The sequence below is a fragment of the Ostrea edulis genome, chromosome 8 (genome assembly GCF_947568905.1).
Source record: "Ostrea edulis chromosome 8, xbOstEdul1.1, whole genome shotgun sequence".
Taxonomy (NCBI): Eukaryota; Metazoa; Mollusca; class Bivalvia; order Ostreida; family Ostreidae; genus Ostrea; species Ostrea edulis.
In genome coordinates this window covers 16,904,020-16,926,089 of record NC_079171.1, presented here as the reverse complement: position 1 = coordinate 16,926,089, position 22,070 = coordinate 16,904,020, and the positions used below count along the sequence as shown (strand labels likewise).

Below are 22,070 nucleotides of genomic sequence, written 5' to 3'. Positions count from 1 at the left end.
GTTCTTTTTATGTATTAATCTATTGTATTGAAATAAGGTTGTTTTTTTTTTAAGCTCATGTTATCAACTTTTTGTTGTTGTCCGCCTGTCTGTCTGTAAACTTTTCACATTTTCATTTTCTCCAAAATACTGGGCCAATTTCAATCAAGCTGAGCACAAATCATTCTTTCATAAAGGGGATTCAAGTTGTTTAAATGAAGGACCAGCCCCATTAAAGGGGAAATAATCAAGAAAAGGCAAAATTGGGGTGGGGTCACTGGTCATTTGATAATTTGTTTCCCCCAAAACCACTGGGCAAGAAAAGTTGAAAGGATTGTCTTTGGGTCATAATATGCTAAGACTGGAGCTTCCGTAATCATGGCTTAATAGTCTTGAAACTGACATTTGTTCCCTGGTCCCTTTCCAATCACAATCTGGCGACGTTTCAGTCAACTTCCGTAACGACACATCTGATAATCCCAGTTGGAATTTTTTAAGGTACTAAACTAGTCCTATACTATGAAGGTAATTTACATGAAAGCTTCCTGACCTAGAGTAGATTCAATCATGACCCTAGGGGTAGAGTGATGCCACAATAGGAGAATATACAGGATATTAAGACGGGGGCACATTAAGTGGGAAGATTGAAATGTATATAGCATTTGTGATGTTCATTTGTTGCAGTCAAAACATTTGACGTCACAGTGCGATGGGCAGATACTAACTCGGCGCTGATTGAAAAGATCAAAGTTTATCGCCGTGCACGGTTGGGAACATTTTTTTATTGAAATGAATTATAATGTTAAACATTTGGTAAAACGTATTCAAAACGAAAGAATAAGGTCTATAAGTGAATAAAAGCAAGGGGAACATAATTATTAGTTGAATTTTGATAAGCCATCTAGCTGATCATAAAACAATGAGCGGGTAATAGGCCCGCGAAAACTACAGTTCCTCATTTAAATCAACGTTTAGCTTCCATTTCAGGCGGAAAGTATATATACAAAATCAACTTCAACCAACAAGGGAGTCCGCGCTGAAAAAAAATTTCCCACCCGTGCGCGGCGATAAGCTTATATCTTTTCAATCCACACCGAGTTAGCATCTGCCCGTCGCACTGTGACGTCAAATGTTTTGACTGTAACAGCTAGATGAACATCACGAATGCTGTATATTTCATTTCTTGCCACTTAATGTGCCCCATTCTTAATAAAACAAATCAGGGCCACTGAATTATATCAAAATTCAAACGTCTCCAAGTTGTACGGATTCAAGTTTTTAAATTCAAATTATTAACCTAGGTTACCCTGGGGTTAGGGTGGATCAGATTTAACATAATGCATGTATACAAGAAAGGAAATCTTTTTAAAAAGTCTTCCTCTCCAAGACATCAAGGTCATGCTAGTCATGTTGGTACTGAGACATCCCCATGTTGTATGAATTCAAGTTCAGTTGTTGTGGCCCTTTAGGGCTAGGTTGGGGTCAAAATTTTCATGGGAATAAAGATCTTAAAAAAATCTTTTAAAATTACAACAGCAGGGCCAAGGTAACTCAGGTGAGCGATGTGGTCCATGGGCTTCTGTTAATTATAGAATGTAGATGGTTTTTTAAAGTACATGCTGTAGTTGGTTTGTTAGCAGACCAAATTGGTTTTACAAAAAAGAATAAAAAAAACAAAAACAAAAACCAAAACTTTTTATATGCCTGTCTTTCGATGGGTCGTATTATGGTGCAGTGTATGGGTTTTCCCATCCGTCTATCCAGGTCATATATTTCACACTGTGAGGTCTAGGACTATCAAACACTGTCAATCTTGGGGAATAGATGTGTCAAGACCGAAAAGTAGGTCACTGTGATCTCATTCTTGGTCTGGTAATAGTTCTTGGAATTATGCTTCAGATGGGTGTATCATGTACCCTAGCGGTGTAATGAAGGTTGACAATTTCAATAATTGCACACATTGACTTCAAATTGGACATGATAAAATCAACTGCTTTCAAAATGATTCAATGTCAGAGTCGCTAGAAGTTACCCACTGTTCGTTCTTCTGATCAGGTCTGGAAGAAATTTTCTTGGGTCAATTGGCTTTTCAAAATTTGTTCAACAGCTGTCTGCCATAAATATTTTCCTTTTTTCTCTCACTATTTTGCTTGAAGTTGTCTTTATCCATAAACTTTTCATATTTTCTCATTCGAACCAAACTTAATTCGCAAATTGCATCCTTGGATGAAATGGATTCAGGGTTTTTTTTTCAAATGAAGGGCTATGCCCCTTTGTATTCTGTAACTGGTTCTCGGTGATGCATCTAATTTTATCACACTATAATATAGAACGCGTCTATGTGTATTTGTCTGGTTCTCGGTGTTATATCTAATTTTATCACAATGTATATTGAACGTGTCTATGTGTATTTGTCTGGTTCTCGGTGATATATCTAATTTTATCACACTATATATAGAACGTGTCTCTGTGTATTTGTCTGGTTCTCGGTGATGCATCTAATTTTATCACACTATATAGAACGCGTCTATGTGTATTTGTCTGGTTCTCGGTGATATATCTAATTTTATCACACTGTATATTGAACGTGTCTATGTGTATTTGTCTGGTTCTCGGTGATGTATCCAATTTTATCGCACTGTATATATAATGTGTCTCTGTATAAATTTGTCTGGTTCTCGGTGATATATCTAATTTTATCACACTGTATATAGAACGTGTCTATGTGTATTTGTCTGGTTCTCGGTGATGCATCTAATTTTATCACACTATATAGAACGCGTCTATGTGTATTTGTCTGGTTCTCGGTGATATATCTAATTTTATCACACTGTATATAGAACGTGTCTATGTGTATTTGTCTGGTTCTCGGTGATGTATCCAATTTTATCGCACTGTATATATAATGTGTCTCTGTATAAATTTGTCTGGTTCTCGGTGATATATCTAATTTTATCACACTGTATATAGAACGTGTCTATGTGTATTTGTCTGGTTCTCGGTGATTTATCTAATTTTATCACACTGTATATAGAACGTGTCTATGTGTATTTGTCTGGTTCTCGGTGATGTATCTAATTTTATCACACTGTATATAGAACGTGTCTCTGTATTTGTCTGGTTCTCGGCGATGTATCTAATTTTATCACACTGTATATTGAACGTGTCTCTGTGTATTTGTCTGGTTCTCGGTGATATATCTAATTTTAATGCACTGTATATAGAATGTGTCTCTGTATAAATTTTGTCTGGTTCTCGGTGATGTATCTAATTTTATCACACTATATATAGAACGTGTCTATGTGTATTTGTCTGGTTCTCGGTGATATATCTACTTTTATCACACTGTATATAGAATTTAACGTGTTTCTGTATTTTGTGTCCGCGGTAGGACACACTACCAGCGTGTGTACTTTATTGGATGATTGATCAAAAGATTTAATTAGTATCCACGTGTAATTAACAAGATCGCAATGAACTTTATGACAAAGCATTTAAATGGTCTGACAATAGGTATTTAATTGAGACACACTGAAACCCGCCACACCACTGATAACTTCACACCATGTAAGTAGCATACCACAATTCTGAGTTTTAAGGAAATTTCAAATTTCAGTTGTCTTTAACATTTAACTGGGCACGGATGTTAAATTACAATCCGGTTTTCAATGTGATGCCACTTTCTACAAGAAAATATCCATCGATCGCTCGGTAGCAAGGTCGTAAATATTATCCAGCTTCTATCGTGAGAATATAAGTTTTTGGTAAACATAGACTAGCAGATTTCAGATGAATTTCCTATTTTTAAGGAGCCAAAGGATGCATTCCCACGTGTCAATGGTTCGATGACTGCAGTTTCATCACCAGGGCAGAGTTATATACGGTACATTACTAACGAAATGAGTTTCATTTTTGAAAATACGTGAGGGCATAAATTGCGACGCTTTACACCGGCATATTTAGTGAAGCGCGTTAGCTCCTCATGAAAAGTATGTTGGCGTGAAGCGTTGCTGTTGCAGTTTATCTTCTATATTTGCATTTTACTTTCATTTCAGTTGTATAAATAGTCGTACTACATGTATATATTTATCACAATTCATACGCGCAATGTTCACATTCATAAGGAAATGGCTATATTATTTTAATTACTGAAAGATATCGAAGGTAAAAACATTGGAAAATATAAATATTGAAGTATACTCGTACATGGAAGGTCGTCACATAATTACGACATTTATTCCTCTTGCATAAAAAGAAACTAAAAGTACTAAATTTCAATTATTTAGAAATTATAAATTCAGTATAATACAGTTCACCCAAGCCGTCAACAACCAGTCACAGACATGGATGGATCCACTGTACAGGGACTCCGCTAAAATATCTCAATCGCAGTAAATGTTTAAACACACACAGAATTTATATATATCTATTTAAAACATTGTTGTGACGTCAGTTCATTGTTTTGACAGTACTTTATTTTTCATACTGTACTGAACATAGTCCAGTATTATTAAGAGCAGTCCAGTATTATTAAGAGCAGGCCAATATTATGAGAAATATTGGACTGACAGTAAAAACCAGGAACAAAGACCACTCTTTGTTGTTCGAGAAAACATATTTATTATTTATCAAATACAATATTCAAGGCATGAAATATTCCAGTAAATTATACGAAATGAGTGTTTCATGAATAATCCGATATAATCCGGATATGAAATCGTTAAGGCACCACAGTTATAAATCCATGTCACAATCATTCATTTAAACACATGCACATTAAAGTCGCAAATTCACTGTTACATCCCCGGCATGAGGTTTATTTCTTTTCTCGATCCAAAGGAAACACTTTCATTGAGCTTCACTTTTTTCGGCTCCGGCGGGGACACTGTGGACGGTTTCTGAATTAAATCACTAACACTCTGTAATTGTTCATCGGAGGTGCGTTTGTAGTTACGAATCGCAGATGACCTGACGAATCTTTTATTTGCTCTCAAATGATGCTGCAGTGATATGATTATTTCATACACTGTATTCGGATAGTACTCTTTTCCTGCCTTATTTCGTACTTCAAGAATAAAGAATTTCAATGCCGAATTCAAATGTTCATTTGACATAGTCAGAAGTTCGCCGTGCCATTTCCGCGTGTTTTTCCAAGAATTAAAGACGCTCACTACCCAACGTGTCTTGTTAATGGTATTGACAGGTTTGGAGTTCAAAACAAAGTCTTGTACATCGTGTTCCTGTAAAGGCAATGCAAATCGCTCGAAATTGTCCACTTTCTCTATTTCCTGTGAGGCCTGAACTAAGAGGTCATTGTCTGCATCTGATATATCAGAAAAACAGTCACTTTTAAGGTCAAAGTTCAATTTAAAATTTGGTTTCTTCCTTCTTTCTTCCTCTAAATCCAGAATATCATTCAAAATAGAATCAGAATTCTCGTCTGCTAAATCCGTAGTAGTATCACGAAATTTATTTTGAGTAAGAGGGTAGTCATCCTCTGAGTCCATTTCTTCAAGGCACCTGGACTAAATGCTAAAAGAGGGATGCGGCTTCTGTTTTTATACCAGTTATAAGCCTACGTGTCAGTATCATATTATTAGGGTTTCCAGAAAGGAACGTAGGAAATCAATGTTTTGTTTTATCTAAAACATTCTTTCCGAACACCCTTTACGTCCCCTCATTCCCCCAGAAAAGAAAACCTGTTTTTTTTAGTACAGTCTTCAGACAATAGAAGCGTTCGAATCGCTTTCCATGAAGAACAAAACCCTGTTTTGAGGAGTACCGTATTATGACAATTGAAATGATGAGCTAACAGTTTTTTGTGAATTAAAGACAAGATTTGACCTTGTGTGCCATTAAAGTTTATGAATTCCTAATATATCAAAATTATTAAAAACAAATCAGAAACGAAAGGTGTAAATATATTTGTCTATACCAATGATTATTTGTACGTGGTTTTTTTTTTGTGCGTTTAAATGCATTTGTTTTTAGATAGAACAATGTTATAAGTAAGATACAAGATTCCGATGGTGTATTGTGTCAGATACGGGACTGATCACTCGCCGTTACGCGGCTCGTGCCAGTCCCGTATCTGACATAATAGACCATCTTCGTCTTGTATCCCTTACATACATGAAGAATTGATGTATATATATATAGTTTGTAAAAAGAATTCAGTATTTGATACAGTAAATACATCCAATAGTAAAAGTCAAGAAACACACACACACACACACACACACACACACACACACACACACAGTGAAATGTTAATCGAGTTTTGTGTTTCTTGACTTTTATTATTGGAGATTATATATATATATATATATATATATATATATATATATATATATATATATATATATCCAAATTGTGTTTTTTTTTAAAAATCACAGTGTCCGGTATAAAATATTAAAAGAAATAGAATAAACAGTACACAAAGTTAAAAATTTTAAAAATTTAACTTTGTGTACTGTTTATTCTATTTCTTTTAATATATATATATATATATATATATATATATATATATATGAGTGAATTGTAGTTACCCTGTTTTTACCCTTTGAATAATTCCGTGAAAAAGACATTTATCTTTTATTTTAAAATTATATCCTGGTGGGTCATCTAAAGAATTCTTTATGAACTTTATTTCGAAGATAGAATGAATTGATAAAATGTATAGAGAAGCTTTAATGTATAGAACACCGCAGCTTCTTATGGCTACATTGAGATCTTAAAGTCTACTTGATATAATATGTAGTGAAAATCCTATCCTATGATGTCAAATCAATGTAGTACATTGTCGAATGCGAATAATATTCAATCTAAAATCTATAATATTTCGTCTAAACTATATTTCTTAAGCCATTCATAAAGCAGTGGGTTCATACGTTACGAGATGATATCGAAACAACATGGCATACGGTCTTTTTAAACAATGACACCAAAACCATATTATTTTAAGTCTATCCTTTATATCATCAACTCCACTTGGTATGATATGCTATGCAGAAACTATAATATGAAATCACAACAATGTATTATATAGTTGGAGTTCTGATGTATCTTGACAAAACTATATACCATTATATATTTCATTTTGCAGTATTCCTTAAAATGACCAGACCCCGACCCCCCCCCCCCCCCCCCCCACACACACACAACGCAACCTGGATTGTTTATTAATGTAGATCACTGGGAAATGACTGATTATAACATGACTTATCGGTAATTTGATTGATGTGTTTTATCAATCTTAAATTCAGTAGTGTAAATCTTGATCAATGTATTTTTTTAAAGAACTAAATATATCTGTACTACACACGGCGGTAAATTGGTGTCTATTTGGAATTAAAAACCGTACCTGTATATCTATTTGATGAACAGAAAATGGCAGGGAAGCAGGTTAAAGGTTCTATTCACTCACAGTCGTATGACTTGACAATCACCGGAGCGCATCTAGTAACCTTATTCATATCAATTGATTTCGCGTGACAGTTAACTTATCACACACCGTGAAGATCACTTAGTGTTTCTAGACATCGTTGGAAATTTTCACGACGTGTAGTTTGCGTCCAAAGGGAAATAAATTTAGTATTAGTCTTTACTTGAAGATTCCATTGCTGTTTTGAAACATCTCATTACAAGTAACAGGGATGATGATGATTTTTTTTAACAAGCAGTAGTGTTCATCGTGTAGTGTTGTTACCGTCCTCCTTGGAAGACGGTATATATAGTTGAAGTATTTTACAGCAGTCTTAGGACGATGTACTTCTTCTCCTTTGTGATTGGATGTAAATATCAGCTCCTCCATTTTTTGTTGCATTTGCGGCTGATCCATCTGTGAATGCTCTTGTCCAAGATTCAAGTGGGTACTTTCTTCTAGCATGGTCATAGTGAGAGTTTTCTGAACAATGTTGAGAAGTGATGTTTAATGTCTGGATACTGACATTTCTCAGTTTTTCTTCACTAGGATGGTCATTCACAGAGAAAACAATGGGTTTGACTTGCTTTGGTAAAGTTTCTCTCAGTAATGCCTTTGTCTCTGATCTAATTTGATCCTGCCTGCACATCTTCTAGATTCTCGGTTCCTTTGCTGTCATGGATTTTTCGTGTGATTCAACTGTCTGGACTGTAATCTTGCATCATTGTTTTTAGGACGTAGAAGATTTGTTGTTGTCGGCAAATTTGTTTTCAGGCGATGTTCTAGAAATATCTGCGCTGGTGACTATATGAGTCCTTGTATTTCTGCGTTACGATAATCCATTAATGCTTTGTACGGGTCCTTATTTTTTTGAGGATCCGTTTGACACTTTGTACAATGTTCTCTGCCTGTCCGTTTGATTTGGGATACAGTGGACTCAACGTAATGTGCGTGAATCCATAATCCTTTGCAAAGTCTTTGAAATCTTTGTTTGCGTACTGTGGACCACTGTTGGAAACTAATTCGTATGTAATTCCGTATCTGGAACACATACTCTTAAGCGATTTAACCACTTGTAGCAATGAGAGTTTCTTCGAAATCCTAATCTCTGGCCTAATCCCCGGCCATTTGGAATAGTAATCAACGGTGAGTATAAAATGATTCAGTTGGTATACGTCGGATGCGATCTGATACCATGGACGGTCTGACAATTCTGTCCATATCCTTAGAATTTTGAAATGAAGCACAAATATGGCACTTTAAAACTTTGTCTTCATTCTTTGCCGCCATGCCAGGCCAGTACATACAATGGCATTTCCTGGTCCTGTACTTTACAATTGCAATATGTGATTCGTGAGCTAAGTTCAATATTTTCTGTTGCATCGACCTTGGTTGGTTGTATATAGCTCGAGAATTTTTCACCCATCTGGAAACGTTAGGCGTTTCGCCACTGTATCAATGGCAGACCAATAAAAGTTGAAGAGCTGCAAAATTTAGGCCTATGGTCTGCGCTTACGGCCTTTGAGCAGGGAGGGATCTTTATTGCCCCTACCTTCTGTGAAACGATGTCCCGCTTTTTACGGTTTCATCCGAAGGACCGCCCCATTTAGTCGCCCTTTACGACAAGCACGGGATACTGAGGACATATTTTAACCCAGATCCCCATGGAAGTTTAAACAGTAGTCCATTTACATGTGATAAATCATCTCAAAAAGCCTTATCTGGATTAGACTTGAGGGTAAGTTTTGCTTGAATTTAGGCCAACCTGACAACACTATGTTTAGAAGCTATTGTAGGTAGAATCATGCAAAGTTTCTTGTTGAAATTCTGTATCGCGGTCTTTTGACTATTGGTAAATGTTGGTTGTGTGTAATGCATTAGACATCAACTTTAGGTATCAGGGCCCTTATTCACAAAATATCTTGCGACTAAGATGGAAAAAAAAATTCTGTTTGATAATCAAATACCGATCACAAGGTCATAAGTATGTATTCAACTTTTATAAACCATGGATGTACTTCACATATTAATTAAGAAAGTCTACAAGAAATGAAAAATAAGGAAATTACAGTGTTTGTAAATTTTGATCTTAGTGGTAAGATATTTTGTGAATAGGTGCCCAGGTCTTCTTTGGTTTCATCAATGTAGTGGCGACTCAAAGTATCAGCAAGAAACATGAGTTTTTCAGGTTTTTATTCTATCTTTGTGTCATTTCTGAACAGCAAGAAGTAGTCTTTGTAAACGCATAGGAGCTGCCAGAAGCGGTTTACACCCCCACCCCCGACTTTTATTGGTCTGCCATTGATACAGTGGCGAAACGTCTGACATCCAAATACCACTGCCAGGGCCTCTATCTGTGTGTAGCTCCTTGGGGCGGCCGTAAGTGCTCTCAAAGCATACGCGATAGGTCTACCTTGCTGTAAGATAGTGACACCCAGTCCCTTTGAACCTGTATCCACAGAAAACGTCAACGGTTGTGTTTGGATTGTAATATGCTAAGACTGGAGCTTCCGTAATCATGGCCTTGATAGTCTTGAAACTGATATCTGTTCTGCCGAGCCGTACACTATACTCTTGCATGTTGCAACAATCTATGAGGCCACCTCTGGTCATAATCGATGAACCCCATACCAGAATACCATCAATGGTGACTTCCGCATCAGCATATGTGACATCTTCTGAAAAACTTCAGACGCCAACGTTATACCGAATTGTATCCGCTTGAATCGGCAACGCTCAAATAAGGAGTTGAATGTACAAAGTCTGCAGCTTGGCTCATCTTGTTGGATTTGCCATAAACCACTAATTGCACCATGCTTCGTAATGTACCTCGCTTAAGACATGCCCTCAATTACATCCTCGGCGTTTTTCAACGGAAAGTGTTCATTTTGTATTGCGTTGTTTAGACCCCAGGGATCAATGCGGATTGGAGAATTGTGGATCCTTTGTTTGCTACCGTCATGCTGTTTACCGGTCAATAACTCCACCATTTCTGGAGTTCTTCGTACACTTCATCTTTCAACGAGATGGGTACCTTATGTGGTGGACGTATAGTAAGTGAGATGGATGGACGGATCTTGATGGAATAAGTGAGTTGGATGGACGGAGCTTGATGGAATACTTTCAAATAGCTCTGCATATGGAGGTTCACTCAAAATGCCACTTCCTGTAGAATGATCGTTGTCCTCTACAATTCAAGTGTTAGAGAAAACAGTGTTCATAGGTGTCACTAGGTTGAGATTATGACATGCATCTACTGCCTAAATGTTTGGTGCATTTATATTGACAATGTAAAATTTCACAAGATAAGTTTCACCTTTGTATAGCAGTGGTATGGTGAGCAAACCATCAGTTGTGATTTTGTGTCCTGAAGGTTTCTCTCGTGCTGCTATGATCTTAAGGTATTCCATGTATAATGAAAGGATAATGAACAATTTTGAAGGATTTAGATCAACATAAATGTTTATTGTTAAATAATGATGAAAGTACAGCAGATGAAATTCACATGACCGGTGAATGATTAGAAGCTGACCCTATTCCACTTAAGACTTTTTGGAAGAGTTGTCTGCCCTTTGTAAAAATAAGAAAAATCTAATTTTCTGAAAATGTGTGTGGTCAATGATTAATTTTATTTCATATTTTCATTAGGAGAAAGTGTATGTAACTTTCTGCCAAGATATTTGTATGAAAATATAATTTCTTTTTAAAATATTGTAATAAAACATGCTTTTCCCATTTACTTCAATGTTAAATTCTAGGTGAAATAAATCAAGCAGTAAACAAAATTTTGAAAATTCCTATGGTGGATTAGTTTTATTTGATGAACCCTTCAAAATGATACGATGATTACAAATATTCAACCATCCATTTATTAGATTTGAAATATGGTCATTATACATTGAATACCTTAAGTTTGTGATAAGTGTATCTCATGAGCATGCGCACATTACACCATGAGAAACTACATTTGTTGTTGTCCAGTTTTCTATAGTTTTGATATCGGCGTTGTTCATTCCAATGAAAAATGGATTTTCATATCTTTTTGTCAGACATAAGTTTCGTTCCCACGGGAATTTCCTCTGAAAGCACCATGCTCAACTCGTCTGGGTTTAGAATTGGACTCACAAACTCCTCTCTCCGTGTCCAGAATACGGTTTTTTTTTCAGTTGTAGGGCATATTTTTACAAGCTTCATGTTTGCTATTTCCGTACTGTAGTGTTTTCCGAGCGTTTGCCTTGTATATGTTGGTAAACATTTCTCGAGTACCAAGAGATTGGGTGCCGAGCGAATCGAGGGACCAAATCGAGTGGCGAGAGAAAAGTTTAAGAACGTACTTACATGTAATGCATGCTTCACACGAGAAATGAAAACTCTTTGTGGTCTCTATTTAATTTATCACAGCCCCTCCGTATTTTTATCCTTTAATCAATATCATCAGTATTTATCTTGAAGGGTGTAATTTTTATGTATTGGTTGGGTTTGATAATTTGTGCCCTCAAGGGGAGTTTACCTGTATTCAACAGCCAGGTGAGGGTGCACAGTGAGTAGTTTTCAAGTATTATTAGGTTTTTCGTACACATTCAATATATTTTCATCCATGTTTTAAGAGTTAAGAGAAATGGATTTAAGCCAAGAACGTACTAACACTATTCTATCGGACATTTTTGGGCATGATAGAAAATACTTCCATGCGTTTCCTAGATATCATATCTAAAAATGATCTTGAAAACAGACTATTTGGGTGACCAACAAAAAAACGGATCAGATATGCTGATAGAGTGAAATAAAACTGTCCCTGTGTCTTTTAAATTTGTTTCCAATGATAAATTGCTGGATGTTTCGCTTTGTGACCGAAGATGGGATGGTGAGTACATATCCTATACTATTTACTATTTTCATAAAGTGTTAGTGATGGGACATAACAGAGGGGAGAGAGAGAGAGAGAGAGAGAGAGAGAGAGAGAGAGAGAGAGTATATATCTTACATAGAGCATGTCTAATCTCTTGTTTCTGTTGGTCACCCAAGCCACCCGAATTTTTGTGTTTTTGTTTCATTATCCAATGCTCCATACCAAGTCGTGTAACTAACACACCGTATTCAGAAAGCGCGACGCCCTTCCTTGATTGCGACCAATCATTGGTAATTATTGGTTTAATAATTAGAAATACAATGGCACGGTTACCCAACCACGAAGCTTGGACTAGGGGTGTACCAAGTTATTTGGTACACGCAAAAATCTTCTGTTCGAGGTGTGAAAAAATGCGGTTCACTTCATTACTGCCAGGTTTCCGTTGCTGTCCTCAGTCATGGTTTTGAGTTGAATTCTAGAGAGTTCACACAGATTCGCAATGTCTATTGCTTGATTCAACGTAAGACCGAATTCCGTGGTCATAAGCTTTTCTCTTAGTTTTGAGGAACGTCCCCAAACACTACTTGTCTCTTATCATTTTGTCCAGATTTCCGTAACCACAGACTTTCACTAACACTTAATACTGTGACAAATTCCTCACACGTGTCGTTTTCTTGTTGAAAGCTATAGTGGAATTTGTCTTTCGAAAAAAATTGATTATTGTTATCAGTCGAAAAACTTCTTTAAGTTTGCTGATACGGTTTAAAAACTAAAAGCATATTTAGGAAAGAATGTACCAAAATTGTGAACTCGCAACCCCAGGGTTTTTACTCTAGGATGGGTCCCAATTAGTCATAGTGTGTTAATGTTACATATATTATATAGTATAGACACTTTCCGGGTCATATAAGTTCGAAAAACACGTCATGTTTTGTACTGATGCTGAATATTAGAATTTAGATTAGACATTATGCAGAACAGGAACTTGTTTATAGATTTCACAGCCCAGGGTGGGGCCAAAATTCAGGTGATTGATAAGGCCTGTGTGGGCCTTTTGGTTTTTCAGTAGCCCATTGAACATGAATTCCGTGTGGGCTTTGAATTTTTTCCAAGTGCCCGGCAGGCAGATCACTGCTTTCCCGGTCCATCTTTAGCGTGGCACCATTGAGAGACTATCTTTCTCCTTTGAGTGTTTATGTCAAAGAATATTTAGTAGAAAACGTTCTATGATGTAGTGAAGGGGTGATGTCAGTCACTTTCTGATACCATCATACCATGTTGTGTTCTTTCATAGAGATACCATAATAACCGAACCAAAAGACAGTGTTTTATTAATAACAATAGAACCAGGCATGATCAACAATACAAATCCGGATAATAGTTAACTGACGTATACAAATTATACCACACATTACATGTAGTCGTGTTCATTACGTGTTGTCGTGTTTATCATATGTACAAATGTAATAATAGTGTTCATTACATGTAATAGTGTTCATTATGTGTAATAGTGTTCATTACGTGTAGTCGTGTTCATTATGTGTAATAGTGTTCATTACGTGTAATAGTGTTCATTACGTGTAGTCGTGTTCATTACGTGTAATAATGTTCATTACGTGTAATAATGTTCATTACGTGTAATAGTGTTCATTATGTGTAATAGTGTTCATTACATGTAGTCGTGTTCATTACGTGTAATGGTGTTCATTACGTGTAATAGTGTTCATTATGTGTAGTAGTGTTCATTAGGTGTAATAGTGTTCATTACGTGTAGTCGTGTTCATTATGTGTAATAGTGTTCATTACGTGTAATAGTGTTCATTACCTGTAATAGTGTTCATTACCTGTAATAGTGTTCATTATGTGTAATAGTGTTCATTACGTGTAATAGTGTTCATTACGTGTAGTCGTGTTCATTACGTGTAATAGTGTTCATTACGTGTAATCGTGTTCATTACGTGTAATAGTGTTCATTATGTGTAATAGTGTTCATTACGTGTAGTCGTGTTCATTACGTGTAATAGTGTTCATTATGTGTAATAGTGTTCATTATGTGTAATAGTGTTCATTACGTGTAATAGTGTTCATTACGTGTAATAGTGTTCATTACGTGTAATAGTGTTCATTACGTGTAGTCGTGCTCATTATGTGTAATAGTGTTCATTACGTGTAATGGTGTTCATTATGTGTAATAGTGTTCATTACGTGTAATAGTGTTCATTACATGTAATAGTGTTCATTATGTGTAATAGTGTTCATTACGTGTAGTCGTGTTCATTACGTGTAATAGTGTTCATTATGTGTAATAGTGTTCATTACGTGTAATAGTGTTCATTACATGTAATAGTGTTCATTACATGTAATAGTGTTCATTACGTGTAGTCGTGTTCATTACGTGTAGTCGTGTTCATTACGTGTAGTCGTGTTCATTACGTGTAATAGTGTTCATTACGTGTAATAGTGTTCATTACGTGTAATAGTGTTCATTACGTGTAATAGTGTTCATTACGTGTAATAGTGTTCATTACGTGTAGTCGTGTTCATTACGTGTAATAGTGTTCATTACGTGTAATAGTGTTCATTACGTGTAATAGTGTTCATTACGTGTAATAGTGTTCATTACGTGTAATAGTGTTCATTACGTGTAATAGTGTTCATTACGTGTAGTCGTGTTCATTACGTGTAGTCGTGTTCATTACGTGTAGTCGTGTTCATTACGTGTAGTCGTGTTCATTACGTGTAATAGTGTTCATTACGTGTAATAGTGTTCATTACGTGTAATAGTGTTCATTACGTGTAATAGTGTTCATTACGTGTAGTCGTGTTCATTACGTGTAGTCGTGTTCATTACGTGTAATAGTGTTCATTACGTGTAATAGTGTTCATTACGTGTAATAGTGTTCATTACGTGTAATAGTGTTCATTACGTGTAATAGTGTTCATTACGTGTAATAGTGTTCATTACGTGTAATAGTGTTCATTACGTGTAATAGTGTTCATTACGTGTAGTCGTGTTCATTACGTGTAGTCGTGTTCATTACGTGTAATCGTGTTCATTACGTGTAATCGTGTTCATTACGTGTAATAGTGTTCATTACGTGTAATAGTGTTCATTACGTGTAATAGTGTTCATTACGTGTAATAGTGTTCATTACGTGTAGTCGTGTTCATTACGTGTAGTCGTGTTCATTACGTGTAATAGTGTTCATTACGTGTAATAGTGTTCATTACGTGTAATAGTGTTCATTATGTGTAATAGTGTTCATTACATGTAGTCGTGTTCATTATGTGTAATAGTGTTCATTACGTGTAATAGTGTTCATTACATGTAGTCGTGTTCATTACATGTAATAGTGTTCATTACGTGTAGTCGTGTCCATTAGGTCATGAGATGTAGCCGTGTGAATTACGTGTATTTAAGAAATGAACAGCACTTTTGAACTGTTCATGATCATTATGAACGGATTTAGATTTGAGGCAAATTCTGTGAATCACACTTCGTCTCAGCCTGCCTTTTATCAACATTGCTCGGTGCACTGTATTTTGGAGTTAGGGGACCGCAATATTGGGATGGTAATCCACGTAAGTTCACAATCTTGATCCGAGGTGTGAGTTGCGAGATCTTTGTAACACATGTTGTATTTTTTCAAAGCATTACGCTCGCTCAGTCGTGTGATTTAAACTAGTTCATAATCCGTTCATAGTCAATGTGAACGGATTGTGTCGCTCGCTGATATTGGTTGGTTCATAGAGGAAAATGGGATTTGTAATATAAATATATAGTCGTGTTCATTACGTGTAGTTGTATTCATGACGTGTATTGATTGATTGATTGAATATTGTTTAACGTCCCTCTCCAGAATATTTCATTCATATGAAGACGTCACCACTGCTCAGCGCTTATGCCCTTTGAGAAGGGAGGGATCTTGATTGTGCCACACCTGCTGTGACACAGGACCTCGGATTTTGCGGGCTCATCCGAAGGATCACCCCATTTAGTCGCCTTCAACGACAAGCAAGGGGTACTGAGGACCTATTCTAACCCGGATTCTCATGGGATCATTGCGTGTAATCGTGTTCATTATGTGTAATAGTGTTCATTACATGCGTGTAAAACTTAGGCCCCAAAATACAAAACGGCATTGTTAAAACAAGATAGAAAATCTGCATTGTATTATATCCATAACTATGTTGTACATATGCGTGTAGATGATGCACGTTTTAGAAAGGACGATAACAATTGTTTTATATAGTGGAGAATGGGTGTCGATATCCATGTTTATCTGTTTTATAGAGTGGAGAATGGCTGTTGATATCGATGCTCATCTGTTTTATGAAGTGGATAATGGCTGTTGATATCCATGTTCATCTGTTTTATAGAGTGTAGAATGGCTGTTGATATCCATGTTGATCTGTTTTATAGAGTGGAGAATGGCTGTTGATATCCATGTTTATCTGTTTTATGGAGTGGATAATGGCTGTTGATATCCATGTTTATCTGTTTTATAGAGTGGAGAATGGCTGTTGATATCCATGCTCATCTGTTTTATAGAGCGGAGAATGACTGTTTATATCCATGCTCATCTGTTTTATAGAGTGGAGAATGACTGTTTATATCCATGTTTATCTGTTTTATAGAGCGGAGAATGGCTGTTGATATCCATGTTGATCTGTTTTATAGAGTGGAGAATGGCTGTTGATATCCATGTTGATCTGTTTTATAGAGCGGAGAATGGCTGTTGATATCCATGTTGATCTGTTTTATAGAGTGGAGAATGGCTGTTGATATCCATGTTTATCTATTTTCTAGAGTAAAGAATGGCTGTTGATATCCATGTTGATCTGTTTTATAGAGTGGAGAATGGCTGTTTATATCCATGTTGATCTGTTTTATAGAGTGGAGAATGACTGTTGATATCCATGTTTATCTGTTATATAGAGTGGAGAATGACTGTTGATATCCATGTTGATCTGTTTTCTATAGTGGAGAATGGGTGTTGCTATCAATGTTTATCTGTTTTATAGAGTGTAGAATGGCTGTTGATATCCATGTTTATCTGTTTTATAGAGTGGAGAATGGCTGTTGATATCCATGTTTATCTGTTTTATAGAGTAGCGAATGGCTGTTGATATCCATGTTTATCTGTTTTATAGAGTGTAGAATGGCTGTTTATATCCATGTTGATCTGTTTTATAGAGTGGAGAATGGCTGTTTATATCCATGTTGATCTGTTTTATAGAGTGGAGAATGGCTGTTGATTTCCATGTTTATCTGTTTTATAGAGTGGAGAATGGCTGTTGATATCCATGTTGATCTGTTTTATAGAGTGGAGAATGGCTGTTGATATCCATGTTGATCTGTTTTATAGAGTACAGAATGGCTGTTGATATCCATGTTTATCTGTTTTATAGAGTGTAGAATGGGTGTCGATATCCATGTTGATCTGTTTTATATAGTGTAGAATGGCTGTTGATATCCATCTGTTTTATAGAGCGGAGAATGACTGTTGATATCCATGTTTATCTGTTTTATAGAGTGGAGAATGACTGTTGATATCCATGTTGATCTGTTTTATAGAATGGAGAATGACTGTTGATATCCATGTTGATCTGTTTTATAGAGTGGAGAATGACTGTTGATATCCATGTTTATTTGTTTTATAGAGTGGAGAATGGCTGGTGATATCCATGTTTATTTGTTTTATAGAGTGGAGAATGGTTGTTGATATCCATGTTTATTTGTTTTATAGAGTGGAGAATGGTTGTTGATATCCATGTTTATCTGTTTTATAGAGTGGAGAATTGCTGTTGATATCCATGTTTATCTGTTTTATAGAGTGGAGAATGGCTTTGGTATCAAAAGTAGTTGCTGCTGCTGACTTTGGCGGTACATACATTGGCTACGGCTACATGTTTCTGCAGGAAAACACACCTGACCTAAGGTTTCCGGAATGGGGTCCGGATAATTCCAGTAAAACTAGATCGTGTGTTCTTCTGACTCCCGGAAAAGAATTTCATTCCTTGGGTGACGAGGCAGAGCGGAAATATACAGAACTTAGATTATCTGGAGAATCACTGGCCTGGTTTTATACGGAGAATATCAAAAATATTCTCATCAATTCCGAGGTATTGATATCCCGTGTATATTATACTAAATGTAATCATACTTTGATAATTACCTGGGGATGAAAATACAATTGAGCTGTGCTTCTATAGTATGTCTGTATCAGCAGTAAAATGAATGGTCTCTCACTACAGGATTATGTGGCGTGTCAGAATAGGCAGACATTAGCCGTGGTGGACGTACTTGCTGAGATTTTACGCTTCTTTTCCAGTCACCTAATTGACAGGTGTAATCAAGAACTCGGGGAGACATTGGTCCCAGCAGATGTTTTCTGGGTCATCAATCTACCAACGAGAGCAAGAGAGGACATTGTCACAGTCCTTAAATCTGCTGCGGGCAAAGTACGTAAAACAAAATAGATCTAAATACAAACATTTGAAGCTGTGTCTTTACCGTGTTTACATATTCCATCTCGAATGTGACTTTCAAATGTGACACAATCTTCACTTAAGGTCAAATATAAGGTCAAGGCCTTGGGAATTCCAGTTTTCCAGACATTGCTTGTTATAGTATGAATTTTAAAAATCCAGAATTCATAACGTCAGTCTAGCTGATACTATATCTACAAAACAATCCAATTTAGAATATTGACACTTACGAATTGGGAAAAAATGCACACACTTTCTCTGAAGCCGCAGTCGCACCTTTACCTTTATAGAATGACCAATGAAAATCTCATTATATCGGATATACAAATTAGACGACAGAGAAAAAGAGTTCCGCTCTATGTGATCAAGTCAAAATACAGCGATGATAGGATATCACTCTCTTCAGCACCCGGCCGGGTATTTCCTTTTATAAATCATTGAGAATTATTCCAAAATAGAAAAAAAAAAAGAGAAATACCCACAAAAGTCATAAACTTGTGTATAAACGTATGTTGTGTCTCTATAAAAATCAAAACCCAATTATTTATGTGTACATAATGTACATATAGACACTGGTAAATTAACACCCTGTCTGGATTGTATTTTCAAGTACTGTTCCAACATATCCTAATTATACGCTTTAAATATTGCTCATTTTTGTCAAAATATGTCACTACATTAATATTTTAGCACAAAAATATTGTTGAAAAACTAATTCTTAGGTTTATGCAAATTTTTGAATTTTTTTCTACAACCCCTTTATAAAAAAAATAAGGGTTGGGTTTGACATGACTTACACAACTAAACAATTTTCCTTTGCTTAAAGTGCAAGAACTTGTAGTTAAACCTCAGGCATTTATCTATCCTTTATCTTTAAAATTGTCTATGATCTTACTTAAAATTTGAAAGCCTTAGAGCTCTATGCAAATCATCTAGGAGAATCCCCACGTGCGTAACTTCGTAAGCATCAACAATTGACAGAGAAATACAATCTACAAAAGTAGTCATATGGGCTTAATTTTGCACATCAGTATGTTTAAATAATGTCGGGTTTCAGTATATTTGAATAATGTCGAGTTTGCAATATATTTAAATAATGTCGAGTTTTAAGTATATTTTAATAATGCCGAGTTTTCAGTATGTTTAGATAATGTCGAATTTTCAGTGTGTCGGTGCAAATATATGTTTAGATAATGTCGAGTTTTTAGTATGTTTAAATAATGTCGAGTTTTCAGTATATTTAAATAATGTCTAGTTTTCAGTATGTTTAAATAATGTAGAGTTTTCAGTATGTTTAAATAGTGCCGAGTTTTCAGTATGTTTAAATAATGTCGAGTTTTCAGTACATGTATATTTAAATAGTGTCAAATATATGTTTAGATAATATCGAGTTTTCAGTGGGTTGGTACACACCTATCATCACTTGTGTAGAACTTGCCCGCCTTTTGGTATCGAGGTATTATTTGAATTTTAGATACAGTGATCATTCATCGACATCAGTACAAAGTACAAATACTATAGGAGGAGTATCATTCTCAAATGAATTGAAGGATTAAGTTGTTTAAAGTACAGCCATATTGTTTGTAAACTATACAGCATGGTTTGATGCGGCGCTTAGATCGAGGATCAAACCTGACCCTCCGACCTATTGTATCATGATTGCAATCTTCTTGTTTTTATAGTCTCGCTGAAATTAAACAAAAATTATAGGAAAATTAGTGTTCGGAAAGAAATGTTTACAGACGCCAGACAGACGGATGACGGACATAGCGATCCTCTGACCTTATACCAGTAGAGCTGATGTTTAAAGAAATTCATAGATGTCTTTTTGTCATTAACATATTGAAATTTGGGGATGGGGGTCTACTAGAATATCTTTTCGTCCAGTGTGTCTGTCTATTTATGTGTTTGTCCATAGCTTTAAATTTTGTCATAGCTTCGAACTGTGTCATTTAGGTTTTTGACGTAAGTCTTTTATTGACTGATGACACAATGTGATTTAGGTTTTTGACTAAGACTTTTATTGACTGATGACACAATGTGATTTAGGTTTTTGACTAAGACTTTTATTGACTGATGACACAATGTGATTTAGGTTTTTGACTAAGACTTTTATTGACTGATGACACAATGTGATTTAGGTTTTTGACTAAGACTTTTATTGACTGATGACACAATGTGATTTAGGTTTTTGACTAAGACTTTTATTGACTGATGACACAATGTGATTTAGGTTTTTGACTAAGACTTTTATTGACTGATGACACAATGTGATTTAGGTTTTTGACTAAGACTTTTATTGAATGATGACACAATGTGATTTAGGTTTTTGACGTAAGTCTATTATTGACTGATGACACAAGGTGATTTAGGTTTTTGACGTAAGACTTTTATTGACAGATGACACAATATGATTTAGGTTTTAGACGTAAGTCTTTTATTTACTGATGACACAATGTGATTTAGGTTTTTGACGTAAGTCTTTTATTGACTGATGACACAATGTGATTTAGGTTTTTGACGTAAGTCTTTTATTAACTAATGACACAATGTGATTTAGGTTTTTTGACGTAAGTCTTTTATTTACTGGTGACACAATGTGATTTAGGTTTTAGACGTAAGTCTTTTATTTACTGATGACACAATGTGATTTAGGTTTTTGACGTAAGTCTTTTATCTACTGATGACACAGTGTGATTTAGGTTTTTGACATAAGTCTTTTATTGACTGATGACACAATGTGACTTAGGTTTTTGACGTAAGACTTTTATTTACTGATGACACAATGTGATTTAGGTTTTTGACGTAAGTCTTTTATTTACTGATGACGCAATGTGATTTAGGTTTTAGACGTAAGTCTTTTATTGACTGATGACACAAGGTGATTTAGGTTTTTGACTAAGACTTTTATTTACTGATGACGCAATGTGATTTAGGTTTTTGATGTAAGTCTTTTATTGACTGATGACACAATGTGATTTAGGTTTTTGACTAAAACTCTTATTTACTGATGATACAATGTGATTTAGGTTTTTGATGTAAGTCTTTTGTTAACTAATGACACAATGTGATTTAGGTTTTTGACGTAAGTCTTTTATTTACTGATGACGCAATGTGATTTAGGTTTTAGACGTAAGTCTTTTATTGACTGATGACACAATGTGATTTAGGTTTTTGATGTAAGTCTTTTAGCTACCGATGACACAATGTGATTTAGGTTTTTGACGTACGTCTTTTATTTACTGATGACGCAATGTGATTTAGGTTTTTGACGTAAGTCTTTTATTGACTGATGACACAATGTGATTTAGGTTTTTGATTTAAGTC

General features: G+C 35.5%; 1 protein-coding gene across 1 annotated transcript in view; it reads left to right on the top strand.

The window, feature by feature from the left end:
- Positions 1 to 18,095: 18,095 nt before the first annotated feature.
- LOC125662896 (uncharacterized) overlaps positions 18,096 to 22,070 on the top strand; it is a 59,906-nt gene continuing 55,931 nt past the window's right edge. Inside the window, exons 1-2 of the mRNA XM_056147469.1 lie at positions 18,096 to 18,377; positions 18,510 to 18,716. Of these exons, the coding sequence (XP_056003444.1) occupies positions 18,096 to 18,377; positions 18,510 to 18,716 (489 nt within the window). The remainder of the gene's footprint in view (positions 18,378 to 18,509; positions 18,717 to 22,070) is intronic.